General features: G+C 36.2%; 1 protein-coding gene across 2 annotated transcripts in view; it reads left to right on the plus strand.

The window, feature by feature from the left end:
* MORC3 (MORC family CW-type zinc finger 3) overlaps positions 1-14,649 on the plus strand; it is a 66,230-nt gene that overhangs the window by 10,280 nt on the left and 41,301 nt on the right. For both annotated transcript variants that reach the window (XM_012640104.1, XM_012640106.1), the window contains exons 2-8: positions 3,327-3,399; positions 5,388-5,520; positions 6,462-6,676; positions 7,910-8,057; positions 9,935-10,082; positions 11,806-11,934; positions 12,151-12,270. In XM_012640104.1, the coding sequence (XP_012495558.1) occupies positions 3,327-3,399; positions 5,388-5,520; positions 6,462-6,676; positions 7,910-8,057; positions 9,935-10,082; positions 11,806-11,934; positions 12,151-12,270 (966 nt within the window). The remainder of the gene's footprint in view (positions 1-3,326; positions 3,400-5,387; positions 5,521-6,461; positions 6,677-7,909; positions 8,058-9,934; positions 10,083-11,805; positions 11,935-12,150; positions 12,271-14,649) is intronic.

Consider the following 14,649-nt stretch of genomic DNA (forward strand, 5'->3'; position numbering starts at 1 on the left):
TATGTGTTTTGGTAAATTACTTTTAAATGTCTATTTCAAGTATATCTGTTTTATAGGGTGATTATTTGTTTTATCCCATGTTCTAGAAGAGGATTTTGTAACACTAGTATCTTATCCTGTGGTCCCCAAACCTGGGTGCCAGGTCTGAGGCCTGTTAGGGACTGGGCCTGCAGAGCTCTGTGTCCCCATCCGTGGAAAAATTGTCTTCCATGAAACTTGAGGGGGTGGCACACAGCAGGAGGTGAGCTGCAGGCAAGCAAGTGAAGCTATCTGTATTTACAGCTGCCTATATTTAGCTCCCCTCCCCGTGGCTCACCAATCCATGGGAAAATTGTCTTCCATGAAACTGGGCCCTGGTACCAAAAACATTGGGGACCACTGATCTTATCTGTTATCTGTTAACATTTTCTCCTAGTGGATTGTTTTCTTAAATGTTTTGTTACTTTGGATTGTGTACTCTGATATTTCCCAAGTAATTACCTGGGCGAATCCTGTGCTGTCTGGTTGAGGCTATCTATGTCTTTATAGTGGTTTAGTAAGTCATATAATGAAAAACCCTTAACCCAAATGAAAATATGCCTCTTTTTACAGATCTTCATCTTATACATTTTTTTTTTTTTTGGATCTAGAATCCAGACCAAAACAGATAAACTTCACATGAGGCAGATCCTTCCTACTCCAAGTCTACTCTTATTGGGGGTGGGCAATTACTTTCATCTAAGTAACTGCATGCTTCTCTTCTGCCAAACCTCCTATCTATGAGTCACCATTAAAACCAGAACTTTTTTATGTCTGGTTAAATAACCCTGTTCTAATCCCTAGTGCATTCCCATTTTCAAATTTTATTTTGGTTTTTAGTTTTTCTTTACCTAAGGCCCTTGAGAATTTTCCTTATTTTTATGTAAGCTCAGTCTGCCTTTAAAGACATACCTTTTTAAAAGATAACAAACACTTATAATGCTTATTATGTTCCAGGCCTTCTTCTGAGCACTTAAAAATATTAAGTCATGTAATTCTCTTACCCAGGTAAGCTGATGATGTTATCTTGATTTTTACAGATGACAAAATTTGGGACACAGTTAAGCTTCTGGCCCAAGATCACATACCACCTAGTCAATATGCTCCATAGCCTGTGTGGTTCATATGTGTGTGTATATATTACACTACTGTGGCTGTTCAAGGATATTTTTCTTTCTAGCTAAGGACATGTTCTAAGGATGAGTATTAAGAATAGCTGAAAATAATTGCTTATGTTTAAATACCTGAAAAGGCACTTTTCAGCATTCATTATTTTTTTTTACTAATGCCCTCTTTGCTTTGCTCTTATGGGTGGGATCAGTGTGTCAGTAAATGAAAATTGACATTCCTACCAACACACTCTACCTCACATCTAAATTGAGAGCATCCCAATATGGACCAAAATACCTCATTTCTAACTCCAAACTTCATCCCTAACACAAATGCGTAAAATGGAGCAAAGATGGAAGCTCTAAGGGTTTGTGGTAGTTGACTAGCAGTTTACTCCTTTTTTAGTAGCCACAGGTTTTACACCCTAAGGCCTTGCCTCATAGTAAGATGTAGAATGCTAGAGGAACATGCCATTCTTTTATAAATGGTAGGATTTATAAAAATCTATTATTAGTCTGTGGGACTAGGGCAGGTGGTAGGACAGGAAGATCTTCCTCATGGCTCACCTTCAAGTTCTCAGGTACATTAATTTAAGAAAAGGCTTCTTGTACAAGATGAAGATCTGGAAATTGATTTTTATTAAGAACTGTTTGTGATGTATGGTTTAGAAAGTCTGAATTACTTATACTCCGTATTTCATGTATGTATACCATATTACATTATGCACACTATTAGAAAGTCCGAATTGTATATACACCAGTTGGAAGACAGTTTTCACATGTGTACTTAAACCTAATGGTAAATGAAAGCTTGGGGATTATCTAAAAGCAAATGTGGACAGAGGAAAAGCAGACCTTTCTGACACCTTGTGGCAGCAGCTAAGCACTACAAATGCAGTTGGCTTGATTTAGAATCTAATCTTGTTTTTAGGGCTCTTCGCACTAAACAATTAACGAAGTACCCCACTTTCTTTTTTGTTTCCCTCGAATACGAGCGAATCTGTTCAAAATGAACACCAAAAAAATGCACACAAATTCTCTGCACATTGAAATTTTTAAGCCTCAACCTTTTAAAACCATTTCTATATCTTTATATAACATTTGATGTCTGCATCAGGAATTTGGAGAGTTCCTTATAACATGAGATTGATTGGCATATTCTTCTGTACTGTATTTACTGTGAGTAAAATCACATAAAAGCCTTGGAAATTAAGGTGGTTTGTTGCATTGTGTTAAAAGGAAAAACGTTAGACAAGTTAAATTTAACAAAGTTTAATTGAGCCAAGAGTGATTCAAGAATTGTGCAACCCTCAGAACTGGAAGAGGTTTTAAGAACTCCGGTCTGCAACGTGGTCAGGCAGTATTTATGGACAAAAAACAAATGAGGCACAGAGACAGTTTGATTGGTTATAGCTCGGCATTTTGCCTTATTTGAATCAGTTGACAGCCTGCAATTGACTGAAGATTGGCTGTAATTGACTGAGACTCAGCTGTTTGTTACTGGAGTATGCTTGTACACTGCTCCTATATTAGGTCTTCAGTTAGTTTTTGTACTAAGTTAGTTTGTAGTTTCTTGCGTAAGGACGGGAGTATGGAGGCATCCCCAGGCCAAATTCAGCTTAACAATCGGAACTATTATTTGATGTTCTTTGAAGAGTATGTAGATGGATAGTTCTCTACTACCGTAAGTTCAAGTATAATGAACTTGGAGTGAGTTAATACAATCAAGTCGAAGTGTCACATACCCAGAAAAGCCTGCCGATCAACCAAAGCTAAGTATTCATTAGGCCTAATAAACTAAGGAGAAAACACCTCCTTGACAACGTCTTAGTTGTGTCTCAAATTAGGGAGATTAGGAATTGGTATTTCTAGGGTTTTAGGGCCTTGCCTGCGTCATTTTAGGGTAGATCTGACAAAGCAGACAACTGTTTGGGATTGAGCAGTTTATGATACTGTGGACACAAGGAGGCAAGGGTTTCGAAACAAGTCTTGATGAGTCTGCCATTTAGTTGGTTCCCAGCCTTATCTTCAGCAATCTTATGGTTGGTTACATCTTCCAGGTGTATCCTTTTATTCTGGAGCCAGCAGCTAAGTCATTTTTGTGGCTCAGTGTTATTTAACACAGGGACAAAAAAATGTTATTGGTTTCTGTTCTCAAAAGTAAGACCTGAATTAATTTACATGAATCGTTTGTTTCAGCTTTGCCCGAAGTTTTTACATACAAATTCTACTAGTCACACTTGGCCATTCAGTGCAGTTGCTGAATTAATAGGTATGTAAATTGAAATTTCATATACCATTTGTTGCTTGCAATTGAAGTTTTAAACACTTTTTATTGTAAATAATATACAAATATACTTCAAAAAAACCAAATGTATCTTGAATGATAACATTAGTGGTAAAGATTACCTAGCATAATAACTATTCAAATGGACATCAAATTAATCAGTGCTCAACCTTACCGATAATACTATCTGAGTATTTCATAGTGTTTAGGATTTCATTTGCTAAGTTAATAAAGCATTTGTATTGAAAATATTTTTATTCTGATTATAAAAGTAAAAATGAGAGTTATGGAGTTTTTGTTTTTTTTGAGACAGGGTCTCACTATATTGCCCAGAGTGATTTCAAACACTTAGGCTCAAGTGATCTTCCCACCTCAGCCTCCCAAGTAGTTGAGATTACAAATTCAAGCCACTGTACCTGGTGGAATTAATGTTTTTTAGTAGTGCAAAAGTATGTGTGTAACATAGAGTAGATTCATTTTTCTGGTATTGGTAGAATTGATATTTTGTTAGATTAGTGATAATAAATTCTTCTTCCACTAGATAGAATAATCAAAGTTTAAGTTTGTATTTTAATAGTGCTTTAATGAACATGAAAAAAGAGGCAAGGCTGTGGTCAGATTTGCCTTATGGGTCATGATTTTGTTGTTGTTTTGCTTTGTTTTTTTGTTTTTTTTGTTTTTTTTTGAGACAGAGTCTTGCTCTGTCACCCCAGCTAGAGTGTAGTGGCATAATCATAGCTCACTGCAACCTCAAATTCCTGACCTCAAGCAATCCTCCCACCTCAGCGTCCCGAGTAGCTGGGACTACAGGCACGCACCACTATGCCTGCCTAATTTTTCTATTTTTCTATTTTTTGTAGAGATGGGGTCTCACTCTTGCTCAGGCTGGCCTCAAACTCCTGGCCTCCAGTGATCCTCCTGCCTTGGCCTCCCAAAGTGCTAGGATGCATGCGTAAGCCCCTGCACCCAGCCAAGGGTCATGATTTTTTATGAGAAAATTCATGCACATGAGTATTTTAAAAGTTTAGGCAAATGTGTGAGAAATACTTCAGATTCTTTATCAAGGAAGGGTTCTATCTTAGATGTACAAGAAAAAGAAAAAACTTTTGAGGAAACTTCTATAACGTTACAGCTATTTGTGGACATTATTTTTTATGGCAGCCTAGAAAGAACTACCCATGACTTTCATGGTGCTCTTTGTGGTATGTCAAATTTTAAGTTTTTTCAAAATGCCATCTTTCCTGAAATGGTTGAAAAAAAGATTATTTAATTACAGGCTGCCTTATGGAAGGATAGTTTGAAAAACAATTTTTATATTAATATTATAATAAGGACTTCAGAATAGATCTCAAGGTATTGTCATTCTGTTAGGGAGTATTCAGATGAATCTTAGATAATTCACAAAGTTGATTTTATTACTGCTACTGTTCAAATATTTTTCATTTTTTAATGTATTTTTTCATACTTATCTATTCTGAGAGAAATGAGTATGCTATACAAGAATGTTGAATGGGGAGGTATACAGAGATAGAAGTATAAAAGCCACCAGAAAATTTGGTTAAATTGAAAAGGTTAAATTCCTTATGCTGCCATAAAAATTCGGTTGACCCCATCATTAATTGTACTACAGTAGGCTTCCTGAGAACAAGAGAATCATTCACACTTAGAGATTCACGGGGTGAAATCTGTAGTATAGTGGTTTTTCTTCCTTTAGTTCTTCAGTATGGTGGGTACCAGTCTTTGCTCTCTGTTTAACATGTAAGTCTTTGGAAAGTGTTAATTTTATAATAGTCAGTTAATACATAGAGGATGTAGTTTAGTTCATATTTTCAAATCTTAGGAATTCCTAGAAATTGCAGCTTTTAAAGTTGTCTTAAAATATGATAGTCTATTGCTTGATACAGGATTGTTCTGAACTAGTTGCTCTTCTTTAAAATGCACAATCAGAATTTCTCAAAACTTCTGTTTCCCAGATAATGCTTATGATCCTGATGTGAATGCTAAACAGATGTGGATTGACAAAACAGTGATAAATGACCATATATGCTTGACATTCACCGATAATGGGAATGGTATGACTTCAGATAAATTACATAAAATGCTAAGGTATGTAAAAATGTACCATACTTCTTAAAATCATTGCTTTTACCTAGTTGAAGGGTTTCATGTGTCATACTTATTGTTGTTAGTTTTTCTTTTTTAAGCGTGAAGTGCCGTCCCTACAGTGTTATCTATTCTTGAAGAGTCTTCCCATCATTTTCTACTACTAGTAGATTATTAGGCCACCCCCACCATTCTCATTGCCCCCTCCCCATGTCTGACTTGCCTAAAATTCTACCATGCCTTTAGAGTTGTAGCACATTAATATTAGTGATTTATACTTCAGTGTAAATTAGTTTTAACATTTCTAAGTAAGTATTTCTAATAAAACTTACCATTTGGGGAGGGAGGGGACTTCAAGAGATTGAGAAAATGAGGAAGCAGCATAAAATAGTCATAAGGCCTGAGGCTCCAGGGGCACAGAACAGGATGTCGATATGAATTCAGATGGGCCTGAAGGGATGCTGAGAGATAATATTATACAAGTGCAGGGTAAAGGGAGAATTTAGAGGCAGAGGCTTTTCTACTGTTTTTAAATATTCCTTATGCTGCCATAAAAATTCGGTTGACCCCATCATTAATTGTACTACAGTAGGCTTCCTGAGAACAAGAGAATCACTCACACTTAGAGATTCACGGGGTGAAATCTGAAGGCCCCAGGAACCCAGATTATAATGCAGTCATTTAGCCAGGGTGGGCCAGACAATGAGCTTCTGTGTTAATACATGTGATCCTTATGCCCCTATAATGTAGGTTTAGTTTCCTTCATTTCAGAGATGGGAGAATGCATCCCTATTATTAAGAGTAATTTGCCCAAGATTATACAGCTAGGAAGAGAGGCCAGCATCCAAACCTAGCCAGGCTTTTTACTTGGTGTTACACTTGTTGAATGTAAAGGAAAAAAATGAAGATTATAGGTATTTATTTTTAAAATCTTTTCTTTTTAGCTTTGGCTTCAGCGACAAAGTTACCATGAATGGTCATGTACCAGTTGGATTGTATGGAAATGGCTTCAAGTCAGGTTCTATGCGTTTGGGTAAAGATGCAATCGTTTTTACCAAAAATGGAGACAGCATGAGCGTGGGCTTCTTGTCTCAAACCTACTTGGAAGTCATAAAAGCAGAACATGTTGTTGTCCCAATAGTGGCATTCAACAAGCACCATATCCTTTTGATTGTGAAATAGAGGCTGTGGAACAACTGAGGAAGTATTCTAAACATTCTATCCTTTTGCTTCCCTCCAGATTCTTCTTTTTGAATCACTTGTGTTCTAGCTTTGCCTCAGTCCGCTGCCTTTACCCTGCATGTGAGGCTAAGGGTTTGTCCCTTTTTCTATTGGAATTGTACCACGGGACTCTTCAACATAAGTTGCTTACATTTTATCTTAAGCTTACCATAACTCTTCTGTTTATTTCAGGCTTATCGTGAACTAATAAGACTTCGTGATGTGGTTTGAAAATTTTGCTAATGGCCATGAAAAGTAGGATAACTTTAGGAAAATGCCTTCTGTATAAACACATTGAAATATTGGAAAGCATTTGATTCTTCTTGGTGTTTACTTGAAATCTAACTGCCATATATTTTTATATACATACACACACACACACACTTTTTTTTTAATATAAAGCTGAGTGAGGAAGGGGGCAGTGGGGTTCAATTTCCTTTTTTTTTTTTTTTTTGAGACAGAGTCTCCTCTGTCACCCTGGGTAGAGTGCAATGGCATCATTGTAGCTCACTGCAACCTCAAACTCCTGGGCTCAAGCTATCCTCCTGCCTCAGTCTCCCAAGTGGCTGGGACTACAGGATTACACCATGACACCTGGCTAATTTTTCTATTTTTAGTAGAGACGGGGTCTCACTCTCACTCAGGGTGATCTCAACGTCCTGAACTCAAGCAATCCTCCTGTCTAGGCCTCCCAGAGTGCTAGGATTATAGGCGTGAGCCACCTTGCCTGGGCCAAGCTGCCATTTTAAAACTTAGAAAATAATTTGGAAAGAATTCTTTGTTTGTTTGTTTTTAGAGAGAGAGTCTTGCTCTGTCGCCCAGGCTTGAGTACAGTGGTGTTGTCATAGCTTACTGCAACCTCCAGCAGCGAGGCTCATGGATCCTGTTAGCTCAGCCTCCCAAGTAGCTAGGACTACAGGTGTATGCCACTCAGCTAATTTTTAAGTTTTTTTGTGGAGATGGGGTCTCGCTATGTTGCCCAGGCGGGTCTTGAACTCCTGGCCTCAAGTGATCCTCCCACCTCAGCCTTCCACTGTGCTGGGATTATAGACGTGAGCCACTGCACTCAGCCAGGAAATAGTTTTTCTGTTATTTAAGTTTATAGAATTGATTTCCATATTGTAATTGTGAAAAACATATTGGCGATCTAAGTCTTTAACTTACAATATACGACAGATGATTAATTTAGCAGAATCAAAAGCCAGCCTCGCTGCAATTCTGGAGCATTCTCTGTTTCCTACGGAACAGGTGTTACTGGCAGAACTTGATGCTATTATGGGCAAGAAGGGGACAAGGATCATCATTTGGAACCTTAGAAGGTAAATGTACACCTCAGCTAGATGTTGAACATTTGAGAAGTAAAGCATGTGTGCAGGGTTGGTTTCATTATGTTCTTCCCTTGTTACACAGAGTAGAAGTATGTGGAAAGGTACTCATTTTTTGGCATAGTTAATGATTTGTCTTTTTCAAGTATATTTTATTGTGGCCATTTTGGCTTCAGTTTGAACATTTAATATTGCTAAAAAAAAATTTTTCATCCCTGCCATTCACTCTCCATTAGCATTCTCTTGATTATTTTACCGGCCATCTCAAAAATAAAAAAAGAAATGAAAAGACAAGAGCTCAACTAACAAGTCCAACTTGTGAAAGTTAAGAAGAAGAATCTTTGTCCATTGTGCCTTTTACTTAAAACTGAGAGTGTTGTAGCATCTGGTGAGAAAAGTAATATAGATGGGATTTTTGTGTTGCTAAAATTTATAGTCCTTTGCGAGAATAAAATCCTTTGTAAATAAATGTTTTAAAATTTAGGGTTAATGTGTAATGTTGAAAGATTTAAGACATATTGAAGCCACAGGAATAAAGTACAAGTAGTGATAAACCTAAAGTAACTTCAAAACTTGTGCTTTTCTGACCTCTTGGATTCCCTTTTTCTTCAGTTTTCTTTTTCTTGCTTTCACCTCCCTGCCCCTCCTCCTCCTGGAGGGTTTTTTGTTTTTTTCGTTCACACTTTTTATCTTGAGGTAATTGTAGTTGTAAGAAATAATACAGAGATCTCATGTACCCTTTACTCAATTTCCCCCAGTGGTGTAACATCTTAAAAAACTGGACTACAGTAGTAGTACCGTTGATATTGACAGCATTTCGACATTGATATAGTCAAGATACGGGACACTTTTAATCATCGCAAGAATCCCTCATGTTGCCCTTTTGTAGCCATACCCTCTTCCTTCGTGCTTCTACTCCTTCTTTAATTCCTGGCAACCTCTAGTCTGTTCTCTGTTCCAGTAATTTTGTCATTAAGAATGTTATATAAATGGAATCATATAGTATGAAACCTTTTGGGATTGGCTTTTTTTTCCCACTCAGAATAATTCTCTGGAGTTCATCCAGGTTCTCGTGTGTATGAGTAGTTTGCTCCTTTTTCTTGCTGAGTAGTATTGCCTCGTATGTATGGACCACAGTATGTTTAACCACTCACCTGTTAAAGGATATCTAGTTTGGTTATAGTTTTGGGGTATTACAAATAAAGCTATAAACATTGATCTACAGATTAGATGTGGAAATATAGACTTCATTTTTCTGAAATACACAGGAGCGTGCTTACTGTGTCATGGTAGTTGCATTTTTAGTTTTTCTAAAAAAAACTGCCAGACTGTTTTCCAGAGTGATTGTATCATTTCCCACCAGCAATGTATGAGGGATAGGGGTTCCCTGCACCTTCCGAATTCCTTTTGGGTTTTTTTTTTTTCCCCTTGCTTTTGCACCCTTCCCCTCCCTATGATATTCTCATAGGGAGGGGTTTATTTACTTTTTTTTTTTTTTGAGACAAGGTCTCACTCTGTCACCTGGGCTAGAGGGCAATGGCATCCTCATAGCTCACTGTAGCATGAAACTCCTGGGCTCAAGCAATTCTCCTGCCTCATCCTCCTGAACAGCTAGGACTATAGACATGTGCTACCACGCCCAGCTAATTTTTCCTACTTTTAGTAGAGATGGGGTCTTGCTTTTGCTCTTGCTCAGGCTGGCCTCATTCCCAACCCCAAACAATCCTCCCACCTTGGCCTCCCAGAGTGCTAGGATTGCAGGCGTGACAGCGCCTGTCATTTATTTACTTTTTAACAACTTAAAGTAGTATTTGCTTACTTATCTTGCTGTGAAGTAAAATTTTGGTTCTTTCTAAAAATTATTTTTACAGCTACAAAAATTCAACAGAGTTCGACTTTGAAAAGGATAAATATGACATCAGAATTCCTGAGGATTTAGATGAGACAACAGGGAAGAAAGGGTACAAGAAGCAAGAAAGGATGGATCAAATTGCCCCTGAGAGTGACTATTCCCTGAGGGTTTGTATTCACCTCTCTTTTTGGAGATTAGAAAGTCATCAAATAATAGCGGTATTAGGAGAGCTTGTTACCCACTCATGTTACAAGGGATGCCAGTGATCTCAGAATGAAAGTATCTCAGACGTGAACCAATTTATTAAAACATTATTAGTTCACTGGTGATTTTATTTGCTTAACAACCTTTTTTATTAACAAATTGTGAAGTCACCAGGTTTGACAGCGTGTGTAGTTCTTTTACTGTGTGCTTAGATTATTTGAATTGGCAATGTTGGAATCGATATATTGTATGATGGCTATACTAATTAATTCAATCACAAAACACCAAATTCAAAGTGTCTTTTTTTAAATTTTAAAATATTGTAAAATACACATACACCTTAATTGTCCTCCTAAAGTAATAAATTATAGACTGTAGATAATGTATATTAGTATAATTTTGTGATAAACATCTCTGAGAAATGGATTATGTTTTTAAGATTAAAGAAATTAATATCTTGATATAATAGCGTTGATATGCTAATACTGAGTTTTGTATTTGGTAAGACATGATACTAACTTTTTGCTTTTTTTTTTTCTGCTAGAATTATTCTATAACCTCAAGTTGAGGATATATTTGACATTTACAAATGTATTTGTTATGTAACTTTTTCTGAGGTCCTAGCAACTATTATGGCAAATACTATTCCTTTACTTATCCCTAGTATGTTTTGGGGGTATGTCCTAGCACCTAGCTATTAAGAAAATCTTGCTCAAGTATGAAACAGGTTCAGAGAGAGCCAGAGAAATGGTGTGGTTTTAGTACACTACAAAGTACCACTTTTTAAATCAGGAAAAAAATGTAAGAGACGTGTGCAAATTTTAGTTTTGTTTTGAACCTTTCATCTATCCTTGTTCTTCAGTGCCTTTCCTTTGGAGATTTCCGATAGCTTAGGGGCAGGCCCAGAAGGACATAATGATATTTTAGAATGTTTTAGGGTGCAAAGGTCGGTCGATTTTTCCAAAGTATTAATATCTCAACTTTCAATCTATTAAGAAATGAAAACAAGCTGGTCCAAGTGCAGTGGTGTTTACAACAGCACAACCAGTTACAGGTTTCTTTGTTCCTTTTCCACTCCCACTGCTGCACTTGACTAGCCTTAAATTTTTTTTTTTAAATTAAAAGAAATGAAAACATTTTAATGACTGCTGGTTGTTACACCTCAATTTTGAAAACGCATCGTTTGTCTACTTTAAGTTTTGATGCGTAATTTAGAGGTTTTTTTTACTTGTCAAGCTTATGTATTCTGTTTATATTAGATCTTGTTCATTATTTTTGCCTAAATAAAATTTATTTCTTCTTTTTAAATTATAGCAGTATATGTACTTGACAGAAAAGTCAGAAAATGTTCTTTTTGTACATATATACATTTTTTAAAAATTAAAATGAGATTATACTGTACATGCTGCTTTGTAACTTCTATGCATTCAATAATGCATTAGCATCTATATATAGGTCAATAGATTGTATTCTGCAAATCATTTTTACTGGCTATAGTATATTGAGTTCATTTTTAATGAAAAATAAATTAGAATAACTAATACAGCTCTGTAGTCTATATTATTTTATTGAAGTGTCTTTTATCAAAAGAAGGTGATAGGTTTCTATTTAAATGCACATCTTAATGTTGAGCAAACCTGTTGATAATTATTTAGGAAGGACAAATATTGTTGTATTTCTTTGTAGGCTTACTGCAGTATATTATACCTAAAGCCAAGAATGCAGATCATCTTACGTGGACAGAAAGTGAAGACACAGCTTGTTTCGAAGAGTCTTGCCTACATTGAACGTGATGTTTATCGACCCAAATTTTTAGTATCCTTTCTTTTCCTTTTTGTGATTCCATGGTATGGAGATATGTCAGTCAAGTGTATCCCCTTTGCCCCTTTCCCCCTTTATCCTAGTATGGATTCTGATCCTCTCAGCCTTTGCCCTTCATTGTGTACTTTTGTACTTACTAAATAATGAAATAGAAAAGATGACTTGAAGTGAGTGAGGTATTACGTTCAGGATTTTCCTTAACATTTTAAGACTAAAACAGTGAGAATTACTTTTGGATTCAACTGCAGAAATAAAGATCATTATGGGATAATGATGTATCACAGAAATAGACTCATCAAAGCTTACGAAAAAGTTGGATGTCAGTTAAGGGTAAGCTTTATATTTGAAAAGAAAATGTCTTTTTTTTTTTTTTTTTAAGTTAGAATAATAAATGCTATTGGGTCAAATGTGAAATAATTTTACTGTGCTTTTTTTTACCTATGACTTTTAAATCTCAGTCTTTTAAAAATAACTTTATTATGGCATTTGAACTTTTACTTTAATTTTTCAATTGATCCTGGACAATCCCATGGGGGAGGCAGAATATTTCTTTTATCCCCATTTTACAGATAAGGCAATTGAGGCTAATAAATAGGTTAAGCAACTTGTGTCAGACCTAACAGTGAGTCTGGATCTCAGATACAGACACACATCTTTTGACTGCATTTGGATATGGATCCATTGATTGAGTGAGTGATAATTCTGAGTATCAACTTCGTTTAAATGTTTTAAGGCTAGGCATAGTTTTGTTTTACAATTCTCTGGTTTTTATTTTCTATTTGTCTTACTTCATTCTAAATTTTTTGTAGAACGATGCAAGCTCTGTGCAGTATGATAGTGTGAATTTATCTTGAACGCTATTCAACAAAGGTGGTAACTCTGCTTCACTTATTCTGTTAATACATGGCATGAGCCAGGTGCAGTGGCTCATGCCTATAATCCTAGTACTCGGAGAGAGGAAGTGGGAGGATCACTGAGCTCAGGAGTTCAAGACCACCCTGAGCAAGAGTGAGACCCCTGTCTCTACTGAAAAAATAGAACAATTAGCTGGGCCCAGTGGTGTGTGCCTGTAGTCCCAACTACTTGGGAGGCTGAGGCCGGAGGATTGCTTCAGCCCAGGAGTTTAAGGTTACAGTGAGCTAGGATGACACCACTGCACTGTAGCCTGAGCAACAGAGTGAGACTTTGTCTCAAAAAAAATAAATAAATTAATTAAATAAATAAATATTTTAAAAATACATGACTTGAACCCAGAATATGGCATTTTTGCAGAAGTAAATGAACTTTGTTGGGCTCTTCTTTGCGACCACTGATTTCACTCAGAAAATAAATTTAAAAATCTGACAACCATGATATGAGGTACAATGACATTTATTTTAAATGGTATTTTTCATTTCTGAATACTAATTTGTCAAGAAATATTATGTGCTGTTAAAGTTAATGAATTTCAGTGGCAATTAGAAATGCATTTTTGGTACTGGGACTTCTTCAGTGTTTTAGGATTCAAAAGAAACAATGTATCTGCTACAGAATGTAAATTTTTTTCTTTTATTATTTTATGAATCTGACTTAACTGAGATATATAACTCATTTTTCCAATCCGGTTAAATTTGCATTGTGTGCAATTTCCGATTAAGTTTGACCTTGTAAAAATAGGCCTGTTATAGTCAACTTGTAATATTTGACTTTACCACATGGTGGACTTAGGCCTAATATTTACATTCTGTGGATTCACTGAGCATTAAATAGGTAGCAAATACCCATTGTGATTTGCCATGCTAGATGTTCAACATAAAAATATGACAAGATACTGAGCATCTATCTCATCAGAGCTTAGTTTGGTGAGGGGACTATGGATCGTCCTTGGAAGCATCAGAAAAGCTTTCTTAGAGAACGTGTTGATTGAGATGAGTCTCAGTTGACTTCACTGTGTTGGAAAGTCTGGAAGGGGCTCTTTCTAGGGAGAGAAAACATCTGCAAAGGAAGGGAAAGAGGCTTCTGAGAGTGTGATATTACAAAGGGAGTAATTTGCTGTGGCTAAACCATATTTTAAGAGGGGAACAGAGGAATGAGAGACAGGAAGATGAGGTTGGAAAAAAGATGGACAAGAACTACAAATTGAGGGAGTCTTGTTATTAGCATGGTTTACAAATGGTATGAGATGAGGAACCACTGATGGTCTTCAACAGAGCAGGATTACAGTTAGATTTCTATGGTTTGGTCTACAGTGTTAATGAAAATTTTCATTTTATAGTTACACATTATTTTACTTTCTTTGTATGCAGACTCAGAAGTAAGCTATAGTCATGAAAAAATATACTTGTTAATCACATGATGATAACCAGAATATGACTCATATACTTTGAGTTCAGTATTTTAGCTAGCAGGGCTTAAAAATAATTAATTCAACTGACCTAGGTTTTAACTTCATCATCATTAGCAACTGGATGTGTAACTTTGGATAAACTACTAACTTCTATCTAGGAAACTTAGGGAATATTATGTGCCAGAGCCCTTGCTAGGCACTACAGATATCCAGATGAATTATTTGTGGTTACTACTCTTAAAGAAATTGTATCCTAGTGGAGGTAGTCCTTTTTCTCTTATGTAACACTGGGGATGATATCACTGTCTAAATGGATGCTTGTCAAGTGTGGAAATGGTTTCTTTTTTTTTTTTATTTCAGCATATTATGGAGTACAGATGTTT

Source organism: Propithecus coquereli, unplaced genomic scaffold, assembly GCF_000956105.1.
Source record: "Propithecus coquereli isolate 6110/MARCELLA unplaced genomic scaffold, Pcoq_1.0 Scaffold148, whole genome shotgun sequence".
In the NCBI taxonomy this organism is placed as follows: Eukaryota; Metazoa; Chordata; class Mammalia; order Primates; family Indriidae; genus Propithecus; species Propithecus coquereli.